The sequence below is a fragment of the Alternaria incomplexa genome (genome assembly GCF_024043165.1).
Source record: "Alternaria incomplexa strain BMP 0042 chromosome Unknown scaffold_2, whole genome shotgun sequence".
In the NCBI taxonomy this organism is placed as follows: Eukaryota; Fungi; Ascomycota; class Dothideomycetes; order Pleosporales; family Pleosporaceae; genus Alternaria; species Alternaria incomplexa.
Window position 1 is genome coordinate 1,237,233 of NW_026249851.1, and position 25,100 is coordinate 1,262,332.

The 25,100-nt window shown below is 54.7% G+C and overlaps 6 protein-coding genes across 6 annotated transcripts; 3 read left to right on the top strand and 3 right to left on the bottom strand.

Moving 5' to 3' along the window:
* Window positions 1-1,019: 1,019 nt before the first annotated feature.
* J4E90_001916 (uncharacterized protein) lies at window positions 1,020-2,131 on the bottom strand (the record flags this gene model as incomplete). The annotated part of the gene is made up of 2 exons (XM_051431500.1): window positions 1,020-1,741; window positions 1,813-2,131. 2 exons carry the CDS (start codon window positions 2,129-2,131, stop codon window positions 1,020-1,022), a joined length of 1,041 nt encoding a protein of 346 aa, XP_051294634.1.
* A 4,159-nt stretch (window positions 2,132-6,290) lies between these two features.
* Window positions 6,291-10,880, top strand: J4E90_001917 (uncharacterized protein; the record flags this gene model as incomplete). Its single annotated transcript, XM_051431501.1, has 1 exon — window positions 6,291-10,880. One exon carries the CDS (start codon window positions 6,291-6,293, stop codon window positions 10,878-10,880), a length of 4,590 nt encoding a protein of 1,529 aa, XP_051294635.1.
* Window positions 10,881-13,970: 3,090 nt separating this feature from the next.
* On the top strand, window positions 13,971-16,055 carry J4E90_001918 (uncharacterized protein; the record flags this gene model as incomplete). The annotated part of the gene is made up of 2 exons (XM_051431502.1): window positions 13,971-14,679; window positions 14,728-16,055. 2 exons carry the CDS (start codon window positions 13,971-13,973, stop codon window positions 16,053-16,055), a joined length of 2,037 nt encoding a protein of 678 aa, XP_051294636.1.
* Window positions 16,056-17,064: 1,009 nt separating this feature from the next.
* Window positions 17,065-17,862, bottom strand: J4E90_001919 (uncharacterized protein; the record flags this gene model as incomplete). The annotated part of the gene is made up of 3 exons (XM_051431503.1): window positions 17,065-17,222; window positions 17,315-17,431; window positions 17,550-17,862. The coding sequence occupies 3 exons, from the start codon at window positions 17,860-17,862 to the stop codon at window positions 17,065-17,067; spliced, it is 588 nt and encodes a 195-aa protein (XP_051294637.1).
* A 1,104-nt stretch (window positions 17,863-18,966) lies between these two features.
* J4E90_001920 (uncharacterized protein) lies at window positions 18,967-20,683 on the bottom strand (the record flags this gene model as incomplete). Its single annotated transcript, XM_051431504.1, has 2 exons — window positions 18,967-19,955; window positions 20,260-20,683. The coding sequence occupies 2 exons, from the start codon at window positions 20,681-20,683 to the stop codon at window positions 18,967-18,969; spliced, it is 1,413 nt and encodes a 470-aa protein (XP_051294638.1).
* Window positions 20,684-23,249: 2,566 nt separating this feature from the next.
* On the top strand, window positions 23,250-25,079 carry J4E90_001921 (uncharacterized protein; the record flags this gene model as incomplete). Its single annotated transcript, XM_051431505.1, has 1 exon — window positions 23,250-25,079. One exon carries the CDS (start codon window positions 23,250-23,252, stop codon window positions 25,077-25,079), a length of 1,830 nt encoding a protein of 609 aa, XP_051294639.1.
* Window positions 25,080-25,100: the final 21 nt, after the last annotated feature.

Sequence of the window (25,100 nt, forward strand, 5' to 3'; positions counted from 1 at the left end):
CACGTAGAGACTTGAACAGCTGTATTTTCGTTAACATTACTCAACTCGTGCATCGAGCGTGTGTCGATATGACATACCGAGCTCAGGTCCTCGACCTCAACTTCGATCAACAACTTCTCCCCCAACCTCTTCGCCCCATCACCATTCATTTCCATCTCCCATGCAGATCAACCCTTGACCCTTTCCAGTCCTTTCTAAGCACGACCCTGCTCTTTTAATATCACTTCCCCCGCGCAATGGCGCCACCAATCTCCACAATCCCGGTGACCGACTTGGAAGCTTCGATCTACACTCTACCGTCGGGAAAACGACGGAATCCACCGGTCAATCTGAGCGACTGCGCACTGAAGGAACTCGTGCAGTATAAATGCAACGTAGAGGCGCCGAAGAAGAAGGGCGCTGCGCCGCAAATCATATGCGAGCCGCTGGTTCACTTGTTAAGAAAGTGAGTGTTGGTGGAGTGAGGTGGAAGGCACGAGGTCTTGGCATTGTGACCAGGAACTGGGAGTTGGTGTTATCAAGCTGAGCGCATGGCTAATGAGAGTATAGGTGTTCAGGAGGTTTGACTGTGGAGACTACGGCGTGGGAGGAGTGGAAGGCGAAACAGGAAGGTGCGATGGTTGAGCGATGAGATCAAGTCACCACCCACAGCCTCACACAACATCGTACTTTAGGTGGCGGTTTACACAGGAGGCATGATTATTATACATGTATTTTTAACTATGAGATCGTGCTAAGGATTCAAGGAGTAAATCCAATCTAAATATGAACTCGATGGGATGAATAGTGAGTTCGCATTGACCAAACTTTGTGTAGCCTTCAGCTACGCTGTGTAGGAGAGCGAGTAGACTATAGTACAACTTGCAACGAAAAAAATAGACAATCAACGCCGCCTTAATGCCTAAAACGTATCTCGAAGCCCCGCGGCCGAAATGCAGGTACCCAAACGCCTCGCTATCAAAATGCTAGTAAAACGACTTTTTCTGAAGGTGTCGCCGCCATTGACCGGCTGTGACGAACTATGAGACGCCCGTCGCGGATTTCCTCCAGTACTTTTGGTCGTAGTTGACGTGCACGCCTTCTTCCAGATTGACGTTACGATCGGCGGTGGGCTGCCGTATTGGAGCGTCTTGATGCGTGTTGTAGTCATCGTCGTCTTCGTCCATTTGAGCTTGCCGCCGCTCTTCTTCCTTCTCTCGCTGGTTCTCTTCATCTAGCAGGTCTGTCATGGCGGCTTGCCACAGTTGGTCGCTCTCTTTCATGCGCCTACTGCGCTTCCGCTTGCCAACATTTTGCTTCTGCACGCCTGCCTTTTGCGCCGCCATGAGTTTTCGCAGACTCTGCTCGGCAAGAATGCCCTCTTCTGTCGCCTTCTCCCTGATTTTGCGCGGGTCATTTTCGCGTTTTGTGAAGACTGGCGTCGCTGTGTATGTGTGTTTCGACGGGAATCCAGGGAAGTGTTTTGGTATGTATGGACGCGTTTCTTTGTCCGCCTTGCCGGAGAGTCCAGGACCTAGCAATGACTCGGTGTCGGGCGGCGGAGCTTCTGGAGGCGCGGGAGGTGCAAAGTAGGGCTGTAAGACAGACGACGGGATCTCGCCTGTGTCGAAATGTTGTTCGAGGGGCGCAGAGCCGCGCAGGCCGGCGGAAGTGAGGGCATAGATCCAGTCGTGCGCGACCGTTTCGGTGCGTCGCGAGCTGATCATGGACGTGCGTACTTGTGTTAGAAAGTTGGTCATGTCTGTGACGGGTCAGTCTGGAAAACTGCAGTGGGCACTCGCGGCCAGTCTCTGTCGCAAGGTGAAGCCATACAGGAATCAACCAGCGCCCGGAACTCCTCCAACGCGTCCGGACGCGCGCTCTCGAAACCGATGCCTTTACATTGGATGGCTATTGCGCGCCGCAGCTGCTGGTCGAAAAAGTCTTTGCTCTCGCCAAAGACATCGTGCTCCGCGCTGATGGGGTCGGCAATGTGCTGGATCGGCTGCGTGTGGTGCAGCGCCCGTACGACTTGTCGCTTCTTGGGGTGCGGCTCTCCGTACGTCGGCGCATGGTCCGCTTCATGTGCCCGCTTCATGCCTGCGATTGCGCCCTCGCTGCTGGCGCTGGGGGATAGTATGATGCCTGGCATATGCTGCTCGTTGTCGCGGATCCGGTGGGAGGGTACGCCGTGGGAGGAGGTTGCGCACGCGATGGTGGTTCCGGGGACGTCTCTATCGGTGGGTAAGGGCGCAGACGGGAGTGAGAGGGCGCATCGGTTGCGAAAGGGTGCCCTCGCGATGGGAGCGGACGTGCAGGCGCGTATTGTTTCTTATTCGATGGTATTGTTCCTTTCACCTGCCTGCTGCCGTTGTTCTTCAGTTGGGTCGGGAGCTTCCAAGGCGCGGGACGCTAGGACGCCTGCCTTACGTCAGCAGCACTGCGTTCTCCCGTCGAACCACCACACCTTCAGAGAGCCGCCGACGACATCCACCAGCTCCCGCAAACCGCACCCGCGCCCCAAAACTCTCCGCTCTCCCGAACTCAATTCCGCAATGGCTGTCAAACCGATCACCGGCGTAGGTGCTGCCATTGAGTGCCGTGGGCTGTAGTGCGCTGGACGCTAATGACTGGACTGCAGATGCTCCGACGACAGGTCGTGCTCGACCTCTCTGTCGCTATGGGTGCGTAGGAATCGGGCAGTGCATGGCTGCTATTTTCGGGGCTCAAAGAGCTCTGTAGCAATGCGCGCGTCAGCTTTGGACATTGGCTAACAGCAGTCACAGGTCTTGGCCTCACTGCCGGCTACGGCTGGTGGTACGGTACGTGAATCAGTCACAGGCGATGCGACTGCGCTTCCTATGCTCAGAATCTTTATTACGCCCATACTTACTATCCAAGGCTACCACGTCCCTGCCGTCCGTCACCGTGACGCCTTCTACCAGAAGCTCGAAGACGAGCGCGCATCATCTCTCGGCCAGAAATAAGCGACTGTCCTTCGCGAATCGACATCTCCTTTGTATCGACAGGTCACGAAAGCATAGAATGGGCATAGCTGGGGATCAGATGTATCATAGGTGGGGGGATCTCTCGACAGCAAGCCAAATCAGACTCCGTCAAACGACCCCACGTATGCGTCCTTACGTGTAATGTGCTTTGTGACTACGGCTATCCATACAAATACCCAGTCTCGTCGCTCTTAAAAAGTGCTACTTGCTTGTGAAATGACGGCTCCACGCGCTCCCAGTCGTCGACATGATTGCTCGAACATGTGATTCTTACGCAGGCCGCTTCATTGGATTTGGACGTTCTGCACGTCAGAAAATGGCCTTAAAGTTTAGGCTTTTCCAGGATACGATGTGATCCGCATTTACCCATGCCTAACACGAATCTGATAAACTTGCAGAAGGTTATCGGGCGGGCTTGAACTTCGTCATATGCCTAAGGTTTACAACCCATCGAAAGGCGTTGTTCGTCGGATCCGCGGCGGCATCACTTCGCTCCTTCCACGTAAATTCTCCACATCGTGGCAGGTAAGGCGGTCTTGAACAATCACCCAGAGTGAATGCACAGTCTCGGGGGCATAGAGAAAGGGGGCCATCGAGCGTTCTCATGCATTCCTGAGGCATCGAGGAGACGTACAGAGTGATGACCAGGCTGTTGATTTGGGAGGGGTACATGACGATGAAGATCATCCTGATATCGAATTGGGTGCACCCCATCAAGGGAAAAACTGAAAATCTGTCTTCGCAGTACAATTACCAAAGATAAAGCTAAGAAGTCTGCATTGCCTTAACAATCTACAGCATCAAGATCTCAAGGCAATGTAGACTTCAGGGCCTTTGTCCGGTTTTCCCCTTGAAGGCGTGTGGGCGCGCTGTCTTCTCAGAGCAATGGTTGCGCAGGGATGATAGCAAAAAAATAAACATAGACGGTTGTTCGCGATCGATGGACGTGAGCTGAGGGTAAGCGCACGGACTCATCGTGAGGGTTGCTCCGCTCTTGGAATCTGGTTGCGAGCATCCATATAGCCCGAAGATACCACTCTGTTCATGTGCTTCACGGAATTTCGCCAGTCGCAAAGACTGTGTAGAATTCCCCGAAGCAGTAAAGAGAGGCATCTGGCCGTGTTTAAGTTCGATGCAATTCCGATGCATCGATGATGGTGGTTACAAGTCGTCTCACTAAGCGTGCACGAAACTGTTGATAGGCCGTTGTGACGTATCAGGCCAATGACGGAACGCTGTGGATCACGAGGCGCGACGCGACACGTTGTATGCTAGATTGTTTCTTCATCACGAACGCAAGAAATGGTCGCAAGAAAGGCCGAAATTCAACTGCAAGACAAAGCAGCGGTGGGGGGAGCAGAAACGTGTCAAACGCTGGATGCTATTGGCTGGCGTCCGGCTTCATTGTTCCCTGGCGATCATGCCCAATCCATGGGACTGACATGGGACTGCAGGGGGGGCTTTCCGCCAAGGATCGACGCGAACCAGAGACGGAAGGGACAGTGGCGGAGCAAGCGAAACTTGTGTGAGAGGAGGTGGCCTCTTGGATGGGTAGGTGATGGACAGGCAGCTCTAGATGCGGAGATGTCAAGAAAAAGCAGTGTCAGGGATGGAGGGCGTATGAGGGAGGGCAAGGTGACTGCTTTGATAGCGGCGTTGTTGGTTCGGAACGGGGTGGAGGCCCATAGTCCTGTGCCATAGCGTCCGGCGCTTTAGTGCGAGATGTGGATAACTAGTCCTTCACCATCTTTTAGGGCAACGGGTGGCCGATCACCAGCGACCTGGCTTGTAGAGGACGAGTACGAGGGCGTCGAACTTCACAGCTTTCAGTGGCGATGGCATATGATCCGTACTCATCTTGATATTCATATACATGGCGAATGAGGAATTGTGCGATTGGCAGCTTGCATCCATGGGGCTGCCATGTGTCCTTGATAGGGAAAATGGACGAGATGATTTGAATTGAAGGCGTTATTGCCCTGATCACCGCCTGGCGCAGATGACAGCTAAAGCGGCTAGTGAGCGATGGTAGTGGAAAAAGCAGCGGAACCCTCGCAGGGCATCAGGCAGATGGCATGGCGCCATCCAAGCCACAGGGCTTCCTGACGTTTGGGATGAAACCGAGCAGTCGTCGATACGCACACCAGGCGCTGCATCGTAGAGCTGCCACAGTGCTCAAACACAACACAGAGCAAGACGACGAACGACTGCAAGATGAGAGCGACGCTTAGACCGGCCGAGCGGGGAGGAGGGAAGACGAGCAGAGCACATGGTTCGTCCTGCCACCAGAAGTGCGGAAGATTTGGCGGGTCCCAGCCAAGCGCTAGTGCCGTTCATTCGACGAACCTGTGAGACCTAGTCGTCGACAGAGATGGGGGGCGCAACAGGCACCCGCTGGATCCGTCGCCGGCCGTGGTAGCAACTTGATATACATGAATCAGACATGCAGCACGTCGTCAGCGCAGCAAGTCGTCGTGCGCATGCCTCGACAGCTGTTCCTTTGCACTGGGGGCATGACCCAGGCGGACCGGGGCAGGAGCGTTAGAGGGCCTACCAATTGCAGGCTAGCGGATAATCCCTGCAGTTTGGACGAGGTAGGTGCGACGGGCGCGATTGCTGCACCTGGGCTGCGACGCACGCCCATTCTGTCGCCTTTCGCAATCTTCCTCGCTCACCCACCCACCAAACACGTCTGCCTTTGCATCTTAGTATTTCCTGTTGCGACGACATCTTCACTGCGATAGCTGTATCCTGGTCCCATGGACACGTCGTCCTGAGCCCTGCAGCTGCATCATTTAGGCGCCGTCGTTTGGGTCCACGGGTGCTGCGCTAACCTTGCGCCCTGTCCGCAAGTGTCGATCAGTCTCGAGCCGCAGCTGGCGTCGTCCTCTCGAGCCTCCGCCTTTCACTCACCTAAGCACCTAAGCCTCACTCCAGGTGAGCAGCTGTGGCCCTGCCTTTCCTCGCGTCTTGCCCATAGAGCCGCAGGCCCAGCTCTCTTCCACGACACCCGACACGTTTTCCCCCGTGGCCGCTTCCATCTTCTCCCACGTCACCGCTGCCCTCGCCGTTGCCGTTACCGTCACCGCCCCCATCCCAGGTCTCACCAAGTCGTCTACTCGGCACCAGACACGACGCCTCGACGCCGGAGTCGTCCCACCGCCCGCCGCGCACCTGAAACTCTCGGCCTGCATGAGTGCTGCTGTTCACTGCACATCCGCGGCACTGCACCGCTGCCTGTATCTTGCGCACCTCCGCCAGCCTGCGACATAGCGCGCCCGTGGTCGTTCGCGCTCCACCACCATGAACAACCCCAACATGCAACAGAACGGCATGCAACAGAACCGGGCCACCGCGGGACTCCACCACTTCATCCAGCACTATCGCGTGCAGCAGCAACAAGGCAAGATCCCAAATGGCTGGCAGCAGGGCACGCAGCCGGAAGAGCGCGGTCAGCTGGCCCTCCAGTTCTTTACTCAGTACCGCCTGCTCAAGCCCGAAATCGCCGAGGTCGAGTCTATGCGCGCCGCCCTCCAGTTCGAGACGCAGACCTTCATGTCTTCTTCGACAAAGGACCAATACGTCTCCAACATCAAGCAAAAGCTCATCGTCATGACGACTGCGCGCCAGCAACAATTACAACAACGCATGCAAGGCGGCGTTCCCAACAACATGAACAACCCGATGAACGGCATGAATCCCGCCCAGATGAACCAGATGAACATGATGAATCAGATGAGTCAGCAAGGCGCCAGGCCCGGAGGCCCCCAGTTCAACCCGGCCTTTCCGAACGCCCAACTTCAGCGGCCCATGCAAGTTTCTCCTGTGCCCATGTCACAAGGGCAGTCTTCTATGGGTGTGAATGGGGCTAACCCCGCCAACATGCCCCAACAGGGACAAAACAACCAACAACCGAACATGCAACCCAACCAGCCCACGCAGAATCGTCAGGACCAACTGATTATCAACCAGTTCGCTAAAAAGCTCATGGATACTTGTAAAGAGGAGGTTCGGCTCAAATTCGAAGCTGATATTCGCGCATGGCCCGAGGATAAGAAGCAGCAGCTGCTCGCTCAGGGTATCAACCCTCTCTTCCTCCGTTTCCGACAACACGCCGACATGCTCTACAGAAGAGGCGCCCTCAATCAGCAGGGAGCTGCGCAAAATGCCGGCGCCATGCAGGGAGCTGCTCAGCCGAACCGGATGCAGGCCCAGCAGATGGGCATGAATCCACGTCAGCCTAACCAAGAGTTTGACTTCACTGAGATAGCAAATCGGCAAATGGAAGCTATGCGCAGCCAGGACCAGGGCAACACAGTAGTGCCTGCAAGCAACAACCAGAATAACGGTGGTCAGATGGGCGGCTTCCAGGGCCAAAACGCACAACAAAACGCATCACAAAATGCCATGGCACAGCGCCAGGCTGCTGAGGCATTTCACCGCCAACAACAGGCACAGCAGGCGCAACAAGCGCAAGCACAAGCTCAGGCCCAGGCTCAGGCCCAGGCTCAGGCGCGGTTGGAGCAACAACGGCAGCAACAGGCGGCGCAAGCACGCAACCAGCAGAACCAGATGCTCCAAGGCCAAATGGGCGGTCTGAACATGCCCCAGGGTTCTCAGGCCAGCCCTGCCATGCCTATGCTCAACCGGCCGATGGCTCCACCGGGACAGGCAGGACCTCCTGGTACACCGCAACAGCAACGGCCCCCTCAAGCTCACGTTCCCATCATGACGCCTCAACCCGGACAGACTGACCCCAACCTGTCCGAGCTTATGCGACAAGCGCAGCAAAGAGCTGCCGCCGTGCAGCAGGCCAACCAGCAACCGCTGACTGACCAGGTTCGCATGAACATGATGCCGGCCGACCTAGACCCGAACGTCAAGCAGCAACTGCTCAAGGTTCCGGAGCCTCAGTTCCGCGTAATACTACAGAGCTACATGATGAATCTTCGTCGCAATGGCGGAATTCAAAATGGAGCCTTCCCCCCGGGTCAACCCAATGCTGGGCAGCAAAACTTGCCTTTCAATCAACAACCGCAACAGCAGATGCCGCCTAATATGGGCGGTCCCATGATGAACCCCAACATGCAGCAAGGCATAAATCGTGGCTTGAACCTTACGCAGCCACAACCTGGGGCTGGACCACAGCCTCCTATGGGGGCACAGCGTGGGCCAATGCAGTCTCAGCAGCAACGCTTACAGGCGGCCTCCAACTTGCTACGAGCCAATCCTGGCATCATACATGCTACTGACCCCAAGCCGTTTCCTCCGAACGTTTTGAACAATAACATCCGTAGCAGTCTTCCTCCGGATGTTAGAACATGGCAGCAACTGAAGCTATGGGCTGGCCAAAATCCCGCTCTCGTTCCGGGTGTCGACAGCCAGAAGCTGCTTATGCTACAGGTTCTTCACTTCCAAGATATGGTACGGAACTCTAACCAAAATGGACCGGGTCCCAATGGCACACCACAGCCTGGCCATGGCATTGCCCCACCGGCTCAAGGAAATCCTAATCAAGGTCTTCTGAGGAATCCCCCACAACAACCGAACATGCAAAACATGCTCCAGGTCACCCCTCAAGAATTGGCACAATTCCGGGCAAGAATGGCAGGCCAGCCACAAGCCAACATGCCAGACGAGCAACTACGAGGTCTGATGATGTCCATAAAGATGAAGAATCTTCAGCATCAGCGGCAGCAACAGGCGCAGCAACATTTGTTGCAGCAGCAACAAGCCCAACGTGGTCAGGCGCAACCGCCTGCGAACATCGCAGTTCAGCAGCAGCAAAACAATCGTCCACCGACTGTACAACCTCCAGCACAACCAACCCCTCAGCCCAAACCAGCGGCCAGGCCTCCTCAACCACAATCGCAGCCCATGCAACCACAACTATCCAACAACAACAACAACAATGTGAACAAGGGCACAAAGCGACCCAACGAGGACACTGCCGAGTCAGGCGCAGATGCAACACCACAGGCCACCGCCATGGCTTCGACAAAGTCTCAACCCGGGCTCAATCTTACCCATGAGCAAATGTCGAAACTTACCCCCGCCCAGCACGCTCAGTACAAGGCACAGTTATTGAAGGCTCAAGATGCCTCCAACAACAAGATGCAGCAACAACGGGGTGGTGTCGTCAACCATGAAGAACTCCGACAAAGAATGGCAGACCCAGCGAGGACCCGGCAATTCAAGCAGCTGATGGACGAAGTAGAAAAGAGTATCCCTGCCAGACCGCCAGTACAGCTGCCGTCGCAGATGCGAATACCGCTACAGCGATCGTTTAAAGAACAACTCAGCCGACTAAAGCAGGTGGATCAGGCTCTACGCATTTTCCACGCTTCGTACGATTCCTCTGAGCCCGAGCAAGTTATCCGCCAAATAATGACATCTCGCGTGCTGTTGTACCAGCAGATCGACCTGTCAGATGGCACGCTTCGCCCTCAAGTCACTCTGACTATTGAAGAGTTCAAGAACCATATGGGCGCAACACTCAAGTTCGTTAACAAGATTATGGAAAAGGTCAAGCAGCAAACAGCTGGTCAGCAGCAGCCGCAGCCGCAGCTCCAGGGTGGTTCGAATGCCCCGCCCGCTCAACTTAATGCCGCAAATCTGAAAATCGTAGAACAACAAAACCGCAGCCAGAAGCCGCCTTCTGCCCCTACCACCGACCGACCACCGTTCGCCATCGGAGCTGACTCAGGCCACGGAGCAGCACACTACTTCGAGGGAGCGAGACCAGTCACGAATCTGGTGCTCCCGGAGAAGAAGCGCGCAAAGCTTGAGGGTAGCCAATCATCTACTCCCGGTGCTAGAGCGTCTCCTCGAATCGGTTCAGGTACAGGTAACTCGCCTGAACTGAGAAGACAACCGCCCCCTGAGAAGCAAATGCCACAACGGCCAACTTTCCGATGCAACGATGCGAGTTGTGAATTCTCTGTAAGGGGTTTCGATACCCAGGGTGAACTAGAGGCGCATAGTCAGATACATGTCAAGGTCGAGAACCCGATGCAGTTTGCTCTCGACTCCATGGCGGATTACCTGGATATTGACCAGAAGACTGGCGAAGCTAAGGTCGACCAAAACGCTGCCAAACGCGCCTCGAAGCCCGCGCCGGCTGCCCCACGAGCAACTCAACAGGCTGTTAAGCCAGAGCAGACCCCCGGCGCCTCGAACAATGCTGCCACTCCAGTTGGACAACAGCCGGCAACTACGGCGATGGCGCGGGTGCCAACGCAAACAGGTGTCAAGGACTCACCGTCGTCGAATCTGCTCAAGACACCCCAGGCGATGACCAAGGTGGCTACACCTGGCTCGGGTGCCCGCGGCAAACCCACACCGGCCAGCATCCCTAAATCTGTACCCAAGGAGCAGCAAGCAACAGCTCCGGAGCCAGTGGTTCAAGACGAAGAGCAGACGCCGCAGCAGCCCATGCTGCCAATGTCTCTTCTTGACTATTCCTACGAAGATACCTTTGCCGCTCTCGATGCGAACGGGTCTTTCACAGTCTTCGATCTCAAGGACGAAGATAACACGTGGGCACTCCGCTCCCGGCCCGCTTCACCATCCGCCACGCCCGAGTCATCTAACAAAGACACGCCTTCCACACGACAGTCAGACATTTCCGAAAACGACAATCTCGTTATCAATATCGATCTCAAGGACGCCGACATGCCTGATGCATGGCTTATCAACATGGCTGGTGATGTCCTTCCAATGGATATGCAACTCTCCGAAGACCTGCAGAATCTGGGCGTTGTTCTTCCTCCCATGGACAGCGAAGACATGATGCTGTTCCCCGACTATGGCCCAGGGACCATGATGGATCTCGACATGCTCGAGAAGACCATGGACAGCATGGGTGGAACACTTGATCCATCCATGCTTTGAGCCTCATTCTTACAACCTTTTTGGAATCCTGTTCCTTTCCTGACGCGTACTTGTGCGTCTATTCTTTCTCATCTTTTTGCCTTCGGGCGCTGTTATGTATCTGCCATGTACCATGATTTCACTCGCTTTCTGTTTATACTGCGTCACTTTGCACGGTGTTCGGATTGATTACGGCCTAATATACATGTATGAGCAAAGCTTATTGATTGGTATGGGGTCAAGGCGCTTTTCATGTTGCAATGGGAAAAGCGGTATCTCTACAGCATTGGGTTGACTTTTGTAATTGGGTCTCGTGTTTGGATTACTGTTTTCTGGTGTGGATATTATACCCCGTATCTTCCTGTCGCTTCCAGCTTCTGCGGTGCAGGGGAAGCAGTGTCTTGAATCTCCATCATTGTTCGTCTTTGTAACGAGTGTTGTGTGTTGATGTTTTGCAGTGAGACGACATGTTTCTGAATCAAAGCCGTGCGAAACGTTGGAAAGGGTAGACCACCATCGTGCCTTTCCCATGCCATGCTAATTACCTCACAGCAATCTCAAGCTGCGGGTACACTACAGGTAAACTCTGTGACGTAGCGCAATCTTACATACGCCATGAATACTCACGATTGTTCTCGAACACGCTGCGTTGTCAAAGGCCCGCCTGGAAGCACGTGTACCACGGTATACCTAAGAGCTGAACATCGTGGGTGCGGGGTCCATTACACCCTTCTCCGCGCGACCTCCCTACACGACCCCGCCAAGCATCCGCTGGTACACATGACGGCCACCCCATCATACTCACGTAGCTATCTAGGCTGCTCGGAACGAGGGCACAATAGAAAGGTCGGCGAAGACCCCTTTGCGCCGCGCAAACCATGGTACGCATGCAAAGATAACGTTTGGTTCGACATGACATGATGCAAGGCGCGTGTCATGGGCAGGACCAAGCCTAACAATTGTGTGCAGCTGCAGCCCGTATCCATGGTAGTGACAAGAATTAGTGTTTCGGCGAAACAAAGCGGAATTCCCAACGACGTGTTCCCTCTTTCAAATTTGCCTCTCCCAACATCAAAGATCTGCAATTATCATGTACAAGTGGCGTGCTAAGCCCGAGTATGATGCGAAAGTTGCGAAGGAGCAAAAAAGAATGGATGGAGAAGAAAAAATCTCGTGGTAGTGATGACGTTTGCGCCTCGCCTCCGGGATACCCGCTTCCCTTGCCCTGCCTGGGATTGCTGATGACTGGCGGGTATGCAGGGCAAGAGGCTGAGCAGGCGTGGCGAAGGCGAGGTTGCTGTTGCTATTCTCGGCATGCTGCATGTGGGTGGTGCCGGGGATGCCACGCGATGATTTTTGTCGAGAAGCATGGAGACGTGTCAGCGTCTTTGTTGGATCACCTAGGTGCGCTGTTGGACAAAGGACCTAAGGCAGAATTTGGGATTCATTCGCGGCGGTAAGAGAGGGCGGACTTCAAGTGTAATGGCGTTTCACTGTGGTGCTGCGGGTAAGCTGCTATTTGCGGGTTTGATGATTGTTAGGTTCGGAATGATTCCGAGTGGTGAAGGTTTTGGTGAAGAGATTTGGGGCGGTGAGGCCCGTCGGTGAGATGACGGGTGAAGGGTATGCACAAGATGATGTACAGGGTCTTGTACTGTGGGTCTGGGGTAACGAGGTATGCGATTTGCTCGGTTGGGCTGCCTAGCTAGGGATAAATCGTGAATAGGCGAGCCATGTTTGAGGAGCGTGTTGGGCAGGAATTGGGTCGTTTGTGACGGGCACACATGTGGAAATGAGAGATTGCGATGGTCGTGGTGACGGCTGGCGGGCTCGCTACGATGCATGACATTCTACTGACACGACTAGAATTATATACATGGGACTTGTCTTTTTGCATTCTACTGCCAGTGCACCTTCATGTCATCTTCGATCTCACACCTTCCTTCTGGAAGCCGACGCCAAGAAGCATGCAAATGCGCGTCACGGCTAAGAAGTAGACGAACGGGACGTTCCCCAGATCGATGGCGTTCCATCGCCAAAAGGCCCAGTAGATCTCGCTTCCGACCGGCAACACAGAGAACAAATGGCCTAGGTCGGCGAGCAGCAAACCGACTATGAAGGTCTTCCAGACTTTTACGTCGGCCGTGGCGCGCAGGATCGAGGCTTCCAAAAAAGCAAGTCCAAGGTACAGATTCGCTAACTGTGACATGACTATGGATGTTGAGATTGGAACCGGGAGGCCCGGCGAGCTGGCTGCATGGGTCAAGTCCAGGTAGGTGGATTGGAAGAAAAACGCGTAGATGGCACCTAGAAGGATGGAAGCGGGCTCTAGCCAGCAGAAGACGAGGCGGTAGACGGTGGGTATGGGGGCGGGTGGAGCGGTTGATGCCATGATGTTTGAGCGATGGTTTGGCCCGGTTTCGCGTGATCTAGGTTGTGGGCTCCACGCGATTCAAGATGGTGTACCGTGAAGCGACTTGGATGGCGTACCGTTGGAGCGGTGTAGCATAAGCAGACGCAGGAGGCCGTGGTGACAGTGGATCGGAGGAGCCGGATGCTGCAGCAGGCGGTCGAACGGTACTCTTTACGACGACGAGCAGCAGCAGCAGAGGGACGGTGTGGGTAGTGCTGGCATGATAAGATAAGTAGTAATTTGCAGGGGTGGGTCTGGAGTTGCTTTGGTGAACAGACCACGTTCGGGAGGCACTCGAACCGGCTTGAGATCGGCTGAGTCTCCTGGCCTAGTGTGTGGCACGTCGTCTGGCGTTGTTAACAAGCTCTGTTTTCCCTCTCCTGCGACTACTAATACTCATGCTATAAACCTCGTGTCCGACTCTTTTGCGTATCCTTGCTTTCCGCCCAAACCCTCACCCTCCCTACTCCTCGCAGCCCGCTTTGCTGTGCACGCTCTCTTAGTCACCGCCGCGTTATCCTGCGACGTTACGATTCGCTTTCTGTTTCGCACCTGCCCTTCACCGCAACTCGTCGGGCTCAGTAGTCAGCATCCCTGGGAGCATGCATCGCAGGCAGTCCATCCTGTCGCACCGACCGAAGACCTCTTCCGACGTGGACGACGACACCTACACCTCTGCCGCGCCGCCGCAGCACACGATGAAGCGCACCATCTCGCAGACATTCCCTACCCACTACCAACACGACGTCAAGGACACCAACATGTTGGACGCCGTCAACGAAGCCACCATGCACGCCGACGGCCTGTCGCAGCATTCACAGGCCAGCTCCTTCTCCCGCGCGTTTGGTGCAGTCGCTGGTAGTTTCACCCGCCAAAAGACGCGCCGGCGCATGTCGTCCGTGTCGTCCGCCACACCTGCACAGCGTCGCCGCGGCTCCATTCATTCCTTATTCGAGTCGTTGCCCTCTTCGAGCGCTAGCCAGAAATCTACCATGGATCAACAGCGAATGCCCCTGCAACACCAAGACTCTGGCATTCCCACTTTTCAACTGCAACCACAAAGTACCAGCTCCAAGGCTTTTGCTCCCTTCAAGCGCCTGAGTAGCATGCGACGCCGCCCCACAGCTCCGGGGCCCTCGACAGACATCACCAAAGCTCTCTTTACGCCCGCCGTCTCCTACCCCAGCCAGTCCGTACCAGGCGCCGCCGCCCGACAAGCAGCAGCCGCCGCAAACCAGGATCGCCAGAACCAGCTGCGACGCGAGCAGGAACACACCCACCGCTTTCTCAATGGCCTCATCACCACCTCCATGCGTGATGACGACATCAAGGACAACGAGAGCGGTGTGGACATGACATGTGCTTCTCCCATCGTCCGCGCCGACAGTGTCACGGAGAAGAAGATGAGTGAGTTGGCAAACACCAGTCATTGGGGCCACGCTAACAGTGTCACAGTCGATCCCTTCCAACGCCTTCCTGCCGAGCTCGCCACCACCGTCCTGTCAAACCTCGATGCCGCTTCTCTCGTACGGGCCGAGCGCGTCTCGCGCAGCTGGAACGAACACGCCTCGTCACCGCACGTCTGGCGGAACGTCTTCCTCCGCAAACACGAACCCGAAGTACACGTCTCCCCTGCGCCTATCCAAATGGGCGGCTTGGGCACTGGCAAGATGGCAGGCGGCAACCCAGCACCAGCCCAGGACTGGAAGCAGATGTTCAGGGCGCGGAGCACAATCGACGGGCGATGGAAGACCGGTACACCCGCTGCCATTTACCTGAATGGTCACACAGATAGCGTCTACTGCTGCCAGTTTGACGAGAACAAGGCCATCACCGGCTCCCGAGACAGGACTATCCGCGTGTGGGACCTGAAAACTTACAAATGCATCAGGGTCTACGGTGGACCCAACCACCGGCCAACAGCCAACACTCCCCCACCCATGGAGGAGCGACCGGAACGAGTCATCAGCCACGCTTCGCTCAACGGCACCAAGGTTGGCAACGAGATATACACCGTCCCTGCCGATTACCACGACGCTTCCATTCTCTGCTTACAGTACGATAGCGAGATCATGGTAACAGGATCCTCGGACTACACCTGCATCGTATGGGACATCACCGGCGATGAGTACGTTCCCATGTACCGACTCCGCGGCCATGAGGCTGGTGTCCTAGACGTTTGCCTCGATGACAAGTACATCATCTCTTGCTCCAAGGACGCCATGATCAAGGTCTGGGATCGTAAGACTGGCAACTGCGTCCGCACACTCAAGGGTCATAGAGGCCCCGTCAACGCCGTTCAGCTACGCGGCAACTTCCTCGTTTCCGCTAGTGGCGACGGTGTAGCTAAGCTCTGGAACCTTGAGACTGGTGTTTCAATCAAAGACTTCCCGTCCGAAGACCGTGGTCTCGCCGCTGTTGAATTTTCCGATGATGCAAAATACGTTCTCGCCGGTGGTAACGACCACGTCGTGTACAAGTTTGATGCTTCAACCGGCGAGCTGGTCCACAGCAGAGTTAAGCACGACGGTCTTGTACGATCGCTGTTCCTCGACGCCTTCAACGGTCGCATCGTGTCTGGCTCGTACGACCAGAGTATACAAGTTTCGGATTATGAGACTGGGCAAACATATGCTGTTTACAAGAACTGGACAACAAGCTGGATTCTCTCAGCCAAGAGTGACTACAGACGCGTTGTTGCTACAAGCCAGGATGGCAGGACTTTGATCTTAGATTTCGGCCACAATGTACCGGGATCTGAATTGCTCGCTGGATCGAAGTAATTGACCATGGTAGCTGGATCGCCAACACACGGTTCAGACAGTGTTTTAATTCTTTGGTCGTCATCGACCTTGCTGCAGTACCCTCGCAGCCGGCCCTTCCCGCGCCCCGCCATTGTCAAGCCAAGTGACATATATACCCCCTCCGCGAAAAGATTGGGACAAGGAACGGATGCAGACGTGAGCATACAACCAGGCCGGCCAAAAGCTTTGTTGCAGAAGAAGGTGTGATAAATTTTCCCAAGTCAAGCATAGCATTACATCGGGCAGGCGTTCTCCGTTATCTCTTCATGCGTAGCCTCTGAGTTTATTCCCATCCTTTTCTCTATATTCTGTTGCTTTCTCCGTCTGCTTCGTGTTAGACTGCATTACTAGCATATATTTTGCGGGACGTGGTCACTTAGCCATGTTTTTCCCGATTGCCTGTACTTCGGCCTATTAGATCTCTCCTTTGTTGTTTTTTGTGGGGTTTCTGGGGGAAGTTATAGGTGTTGTTGTGTATAGATGCTGGGATGGAGATGAGTGAGTGATAAGCAACTAAAGACGCTCCTTTAATATCAAGATTATATACTTCACTCTTCGATCTCCTGGCGTGACTGTGAGTTATGGGTCTTGCCGCAGTGGTCGGACCATGTATGGTCAGGTGATGCCTCATGACATTTGCAACCAAGTTATACGTGTTCCAAGTACTGTCATCTCCCACGGAGACGCGTGAAGAGATCAACTTTCGACAAACCTCTCTCATCATCAGACACATTAACCCCACGAAACAGTTTAATAGACTAGAAAGAGACATCAATATTCCACGCAAAGGGTATACACAACAAGCATCACACCACACCTCCCCTCCCCATCACCAAGTCCCCCTCCTCATCCCCACGCCCTCCACCCTCTCCCACCACGTCCCACTCCTCCCCTTAGTCGCCTGATTCATCCACGTACTACTCCACCCCTTGGTCGCCTTGTTTGCCAAAGTAAACACATACGGCACTTGTTTCCTCTTCGAGTTATTCTATGACCCCTCGTTGTTCTTCTCGTCGAGGCAGATGCACAGTGCGGCGATGAGCGCCATGTCGACCCCCGGTGCGATTTGCACGCCGTAGGTTTGCTGCCCGAAGAATATGTCTTTGCCGCTGAGGAGCTTGCGGTCGATGCGGGCGACGACGAGGCCTGCGGGGGAGGGGTTAGTATGGGGACTGGGGGGGTGTGATGGGTTTGGTAAGGTAAGAGGTGAGTAAGGAAGGGAAGTGGGAGATACGAACCTCCTTGCGCCTCATCCAGGATATCAGCCTGGGTATCGAAGAAGTCGCCTTTCATAGTGAGGCTTTCTTGCTTGCCGTTTTGCGACGTGAATGTCGCTGTTGCTTTGCTTCCAAATACTGTGTCGAAAGAGTTAGCTAGTCAACATTTTGGAATCAAATATAAAGCATGCCCATCGTTTCGAAATCCCTCTCTTGTACATCTCCCATCATCACCACAAACAGCGCCATAACTTACGTTTAAAACTACTCTTCACCTCCATAATCTTCTCACCCCCCGCACTCTCAACCACATACGTCGAATGAATATGAAAATGCTCCTTGACAATGCTGCACAGGTGGTTACCCTGCATATCGAACATCTTCTTGCGGCCCGTCAGGCTCATGACTTTGCCTTCGACTTTGAGCACAGGCGTGCCGTTTGCGAGCTTGATGCTGAAGCTGTCACCGCTGAGGGACATGACTTTTTCTTTCATCACGAGCGTTTCGGGGCCTGCGGCGAAGAATTGCGGGAATACGCCGATGGGCTGGGGGGCTGGTGCGAGGGCCATGGTTGCGTTGGTGTTTGGGGGTTGCGAGGCTGGTGATGGTGATGTTGGGGTTGTTGCTGCTGCTGTTGCTCCTCGTCAGGTGTTAGGGATAGGTGCGCAGATGGTAGGTAATGTCCACGGGTAGGTCAAAGTGACGTTCTGGTGCTGGGAGTCAGATAGTAAGAGCAATAGGTATGAGTCTGGTGTCGGCATTGGCATTTAATCATGTCCATCTGGGAAGCCTTACGTGACGCTAGGCGGTACTACCGTCGATCTTGGGGCGGTGCTTACGGTTAGGCAAGCACGGGTGGGGCTGAGCTGCGGCCGGCCAACCGAGAACGATGTCAGGAGGATGCCAAGTACCCTATCAAAAGACCACGGAGGTGATGAACATGACATGGACCGTGTTAAGGAAACGGTAGTGCAGGCTGCGCCGGCTATGACAGGAAATGTTGCAGCCATATGTGTGCTAGTATTGCGTATTGTGCTGGAAATAGAAACGTGGTAAGCAGCATGCATACTTACTCAATGCATCACTGAATCAATGAGGTGCACGCAGCTTAGGCTGTGATTTTGTAAGACCAAACTTTTGAGCATTGGGAGAGACCACTATGAACTCCGCCAACCCTATAGTCGAGACCTCTAGTCCGATTGCCCTCGCGCCCCAACATACATGACAAACATAGCGACCATATGCACGAGGCCGGCTTCAAGGAAGCACAGCGTAGAATATATACACGGACCACAGAGCCGATATAAACAAATGGTCTAGACCCAGGGATTTCTCCTTGAGAGCAACAACCAGGGGTATGAAACTAGGCACCGTTCCCGATCCGGCAGTATCGTGAAGAATGGAACTGAAAACGACTATAGTATGACAACAAACAGTAAAGGAAGCCGACAAGACATTAGTTCTGGGCCGCCAGATTGCGGCCGGATTAAGGACAGTATGTGGTGAGTAGTGGAACCTGTCGAGCGGATCCTGGGGTATACAAGACAAGACCGACAAGAGATGCGAGATGGTGGGTACAATGCGAGGTGAGCAATACGCACGTTCATGCGTGTCGTTAGGCAAAACAGATGCTGGAGCGAGAGTAAGAAGGCAACAAAAGACTAGTAGATCATTCAAACGTTCTCTGTAAACCGAGATGACCTGGATCCATCCGCCGAAGGCAGACTTCTTCCAAGAGTGCCTCTGGGTGGGGCATCAGGATTTGGAGATTGTGGCGGACTGAGATAGTTACGGTCCGAGAAGGGGTTGCCATCATCAGGATGCCGTATGACTGGTGTCCTGGCTGGGCTGGGTCGAATGTTCATGGGTCCTGACTCTCGGTTCGTTGGGCTGTCACCGATCTCCTTGCCAAACTCTTTTGACATGCCGGGACCGCCATATGTGCCGTGTTCATCTTGGTAGAAAGAAGATCCAGACATTGTGCCGCCACGAGAGAACTGATCTGATGTCATGCCCTCGCTGAAGGCGGAAGGAAGCTTGCGCCCTGACACCCGTTGAAAGCTGCGTTCACCACCACTGAGGTTGGTTTCCGCAGTCTTGCCTGACAAACCAGAGAAACGGTTCAAGAAGGCGATAGGAGCCAAAGTACTAGCTGTGGTGGGTGCTTGCCTCATCGACTGGTTGTTATCGGTGTGATCGTCGCCAGTGAGTTGTAAAGCACCGCCCTGCTTCCGCTTGTGACGTCTAAGCAGCAGCAGTATTATGGCGAGAATGAGCGCAGCGCCTGCCAAACTGCCCACTACACTTCCGACGACCTGTGGGGTTTCAAGTGGAGAAGGAGCGGTGTCGGCATCAGCATCTGAGATGCCTGCTGTGGTGGCAGCAGGGGCAGCCGCCGTTCCAGACGCGTCCCCACCGGCACCACCATAGTATGCTGTTGTTGACGCAGCATCCGAGGAGATGACGGCACTGCTAGTGAAAGCAGATTCTGCTGAAGTTTGAGAAGATGACGGTGCGTCGGACGAGGACGTGAATTGCGATGCCGATGAAGATGTCGAACGAGTCGGAGCGTCTGCGATGGTCGCAATCAGGTCAGTCGCAGTTGACGCCGAGATGCTGTCAAGAGAGATGAATGAAGAAGATGAGAACAAGGAAGCAGTGCCTGGAAATGTTAGACTTGATCATGTTGGCAGTATCGTCTGGCTTACTAGATGCGGTCGAGTTCAAGATAAAACTAACATCTGATAGCGGCACAGGGGCTGCAGATGGAGTCGCAATGCTCACAGGGCCACCAGTTGGAATTGGAGATGCGCTCAAGTCGGAGGTGACCGGGACTTGGCCGCCTGTAGAGTATGGGTACGCAGGAACGGTCGGAACCACGAGGTCACTTGGGAAAGGTGGGACTGCTGGGACGGATGGAAGCACAGGAGCCGCAACTGTAGGTACTGCTGGTACTGCTGGAATACCGGGTGAGGGAGCGGAGGGCAATGGTTGCTGCGCCGCGGGAGCTACCGAGGGCGCTGGTGCGGGTGAAGGCGCTGCGACTGCTGCAGCAGTCGGTAGTGCAGGTGCATCTGGGGACTGAGGTGTGACGGGCGCCATAGTCTCCTGAGGGATGAAACTTCCGCTCGTATCGACAGTCCCGACTACTTCGACGGCGACAGTGACAACCTTCGTGTTGCCTAGCGCAGCACGACGGTGAAAGAAGCGATGGCCTCTGCTCATGCTGTCTCTGGCTCTCAGTTCAGGGATAAGGTCCTCCTGGCTTGATTCCTCCTCTTTCTCTTCAGATTGCGGCACAGGTTCGCTCTGGGGCGGGACGTTTTGCGCTCGGTGACGGTAGCGCGAATCGACTCTGGATATCCTGGGAGGTGTTGCAACGGGGTCCATAAAGGTCTAGAGACGGGTCCAGGCAATACGGACTAGGGCGATGCTTCCAGAGTATCGGTGGCGAGGTGCGCGGTTTGGCGGTACATGTGTTGTAGGGACGGTGTTGCGAATGAGCGGACGTACGGGCTTCAGCCGATGCAGGGAGTCCAGTCAATGGAGTGGGTTTGGGTGGGAGCGAGTGAATGTCGGCAAAAGAATGGACGCCAGGTGACTGACTGAGGGATGGTCTGGAGGCGGCAACGATCAGCACTCACATGTCAGGAGGATGAATTGCGAGGAGGACCTACGTGAAGGCGATCAATAGGCCAGCATTTGCTTCGCGACGGTCGCGCGGTTGAGGGGGCAGACGGGGTGGTTATGGGGAACTATGGGCGGACGCAATTTCTAGCGTCGTGTATCGTGCAACGGGGTGGGCCAGACGTGGTGTGGGTGTCGCGCGACGGCGGCTCCAACAGCTGCTGTCCTGAGGGTCCCTTGGCCGTGGTAGCGCTGGGTCCGTGGAATTGTCGACGTCGCGGCGGAAGCGTCGTGGGAGAGAGCGATCGGGACACAAGGAGCAGACACAGACACTTTCACAGCGCACGCCGACGCTCCAGCCCAGCCAGATGCAGCGAGGAGACGAGAAACCGTTTGGGGTCCGTCGGCCGTTGGCACGGGCCCTGTGGGACTGATTGGCCCGCAACCGAGATGATATGTCCAGGAATAGCAGGCCCCACCGGCATACGATATCACCACACGCCCTCAGCAGCGCTGCGATCTTCGCTGCCATGACGACTGGTGACGACGGCAATCTCTTGCTTAATCTCGTCCTCGCCCACCCGTCGCGCGTCGTCGAGCTTCACTCTTCGGCAGTATGACTTCGGAGAATTGGCGTACCATGGTCCAAAGGGGCTGCTAACTAGCCGTCCCGCTTGCACCTGCAGTGGCGCCACACCATCCAGCGACGGCCTTTCAGGTACCGCATTCTGGAACGGAGCATGCAGGGCCATGGCCCACGCTGCAAAGTCTGCTAAGGTGTTATTCTTAGTTGCCGCCCTTGGGTTGTCGCACCTGCCATTGCTACTGTCGCACAAGCATCGCCGACTCGTGCTCGTCGCCTTGGGGGACTCGCTTGCTGCAATCTGCCGTCGTGCCCTTTCCACCACCGCCGGCCCGTGTCTGCTGGCTGGCGTATTGCCAAGCCCGAGTAGTGTTCATTGTTCGCTAGGGTGGCCTTCATAGTTCACCACCAACATCACGAGCTTCCTCTCTGGAACGCGCCACTGTCTAGTATGTTTGTCTGGAGCCCCTGGCCTATCGCGTCAACAAACAACAGCGCATGAACCACGCCGAACAAAGAACGAGGCCATCCACGCCGTATGACATTACCCTCCTGATCCAGACCTGCCCTTCAGCATGCCTCATTCCTCATGACTTGTGAGATGTGCCACTCTGCGGTGCATGACTATTCGTCATATAGCTTCACAGACCTTAGCAAACCTAAACGACAAGGCCTGAGTGATCAGCTCTATACGCACGAGTCATGCACCTTAACACGGAACTTCAAATATCCTCTGACACGAGCGCGACTTCGAAACACAAACATATAGAATATATATGTAATATATAACCAAAGGGGTGATCGGCGGCGCGCCAGATTCCGCGGTTCGGTCCCTTGCTGCTTTCTAAGTCTTTGTCTCCGCTGGGAAAGCGTGCGTCTCATCGGGTTCCACACGCCCAACTACATACGACTGCCTGCCGCTTGTGGACTACTACATCGCGTTGCGCACGTCTTGTCTGGTTGACTTTCAGCAAACCGACGGTGCAAAGTGTCGAACCACCCAGTCTTGGTTTTCTAGCGCGTGTCTATTCGTTGTACCTACTTGTTGAGCATGCGTATAGGTGAATACGCGAGTGGCGAGCGAATACGCCGTCCCTCGTATCGGACCTGCGTATGAGTTGTCGCGTTTTACCCCACATTGCCCCTCTGTACTGCGCGCCTTCCAAGCCTCGCAAACACTTCCCAGTTTTCAAGACACTGGTTATATAATTCGTGCCTCTTCCCATGCGTGTCGCCCGTGTCGTAACAGGTGCACCAACACCCAACAATGACGTCGCCAACAAGTCAAGCAATGGACCCCCAAAAGCACCAAAGACGCCCACCACCTCTTCCTCCCCGAGACTCTTCAACAAGTGATGCGCCTCCACCCTACTCCGTCATGGGCATGTCGTCGCAAGACCCGCGCTCCTCTTCAACGCAGTCGCTCGTTCCAGATCCCTCGCAGGGAGACACCGGGCGACGGCGCCTAATGCTCGTCTTCATTCATGGCTTCATGGGCAACGAAACAAGTTTTAGAAGCTTCCCAGCCCACGTGCACAATCTTGTAACTATCACGCTCGCCGAAACCCACGTCGTCCACACAAAAATCTATCCCAGATACAAGTCCAGGGATTCGCTTGAGATTGCGAGAGACAATTTCTCGAGATGGTTCGCTTCTCTCACCCATCAACATGCTCAGGACTGACAGCTGTCAGGCTAGCTCCACACGAGGATCAATGGACCGACGTTGTCTTGCTCGGTCATTCCATGGGTGGCTTGCTCGCTGCAGATATCGCGCTAGTTTTCCGCCATCGCATCGTTGGCATCGTGAATTTCGATGTTCCGTTCCTGGGCATGCATCCTGGAATTATCAAAGCTGGACTAGGCAGCATCTTCAGTTCACCGCCAACGCCACAGGACGCAATTGTGCAAGACGCCGACGTTGGAAAGAGGCCCAGTAGAATGAGTACAATCTTCAACCCAAAGCCTACGGATCCCAACTACAACCCGGCATTCCCAAATGATGTGAATCTGCCAAATCGGAAGGGCTGGGAAAACAGCCTACACTGGCTTACCAAACACTACAAAGACGGCTTGAAAGAAGCCACTAAAGGTCTCGTCAAGTCTCATTTCGAGTTTGGTAGCGCAATGGCCGACTACAAGGAATTGAAGAATAGATACGCAAGGGTGCGCGCGCTTGAAGAAGACGACGAAAGCAAGAGGAGATCTGGGTTTGGCCAAGGGCGCACAGTACCTCGCGTACGATTTGTCAACTACTACACTGCAAGCACCGGGAGACCCAAGAAGCCGAAATCTCCCAAGTCGCCTTCTCCAAAATCACCATCCCCATCCCGCTCCTCCAACCAGCAACTACAGCATCAGGACAGCAACATGAGTGCCTCGAGTGAGGCATCGCGACATATGCCTGCTCAAACAGAGGAACAAGAAAGGTCGAGAAGTTCATCGGTCACATCGTCCGAACCAGAGATGACACACGTGCATCCTGAACCCATGGTAGATTCTCCACCGCTATCCATTAAAGTCCAAGAGCATCGAGAGGACGGTGTCGTGCCTGTCAGCCCTCAAGACCTCCTCTCGGCTACCAGCCCTGTAGCACCTCAAACTTCTGAGGAATCAGCGCGCGAAGACAGCGGTCCTCCGAATTTACCAGAGATCCCGCCTATCCCGCAAGAGCCACCATTTGTTGATCTGATGCAATTCTCCGACAAGGCCCAACGCAAAGCTGCAGAGAAGGAGCACGACCAGGCTCTTAAAGTATATCAGAAAGCTGTCAAGACACGCAACAAGACGATCAATGAACGGACCAAGATGGAAGAGAAATGGGAAAAGGAAAAAGCGAAAGAGAAGAAGGACCGAGAGAAGGAAGAGAAGAAGAGGCAAGAAGAGCGGGAGAAAGCAAAGAAGGAGCAGGAGAAGGAAGAGCTAAAGAAGGCTGAAGAGGCAAACAACATGTCAGCAGAGGACAGGCAAAGGCAGAAAGAAAGAGAACAGCGGCAAGCGGAGGCAGAGCAGAGGGAAGAAGAAGCGCGGCAAAGGCAACGAGAGGCAGATTTGCGCGATGGGAAGATACCCGCAGAAGACAAAGCCGAACCAAAACGTGCTACGACTGACCTGGAAGAGGACATTGGTGCCATTGAACTGGGAGACGACGAACCAGCTCAACACAACCCCCAGCATCCATACGCCAACTACCAGTTCTCCCGTAGCGGAATCATGCGTCAGGATACACCAGACGGCCGCGCCGACTCCTCCTACACCCTTTCCACAATGGACAGCCAGAATAGTCATCGACCAAAGACCGAGTCGGAAGAAAGCGCGCCCACCAAACCTAAAAAGCTCAAGAAATTCTGCATGCTACCACCAAAAGATGCGGATGGCAACAAGGACCCTACATGGATACGCGTCTTCATGGAGAACATGGACGAGGTGACAGCACATACCTCGCTGTTCTTCATCAACGAGACATATGAGAAGCTAGTAGGAGACGTTGGTGCAAGGATCGAAGACTGGGTCAGAGAAGCGGATAGTGTGCGGCTGGTGCGCGAGATGAGTGAGATGGAAGACATGAAATCGTGATTCACAGTCTAAGATACCCGT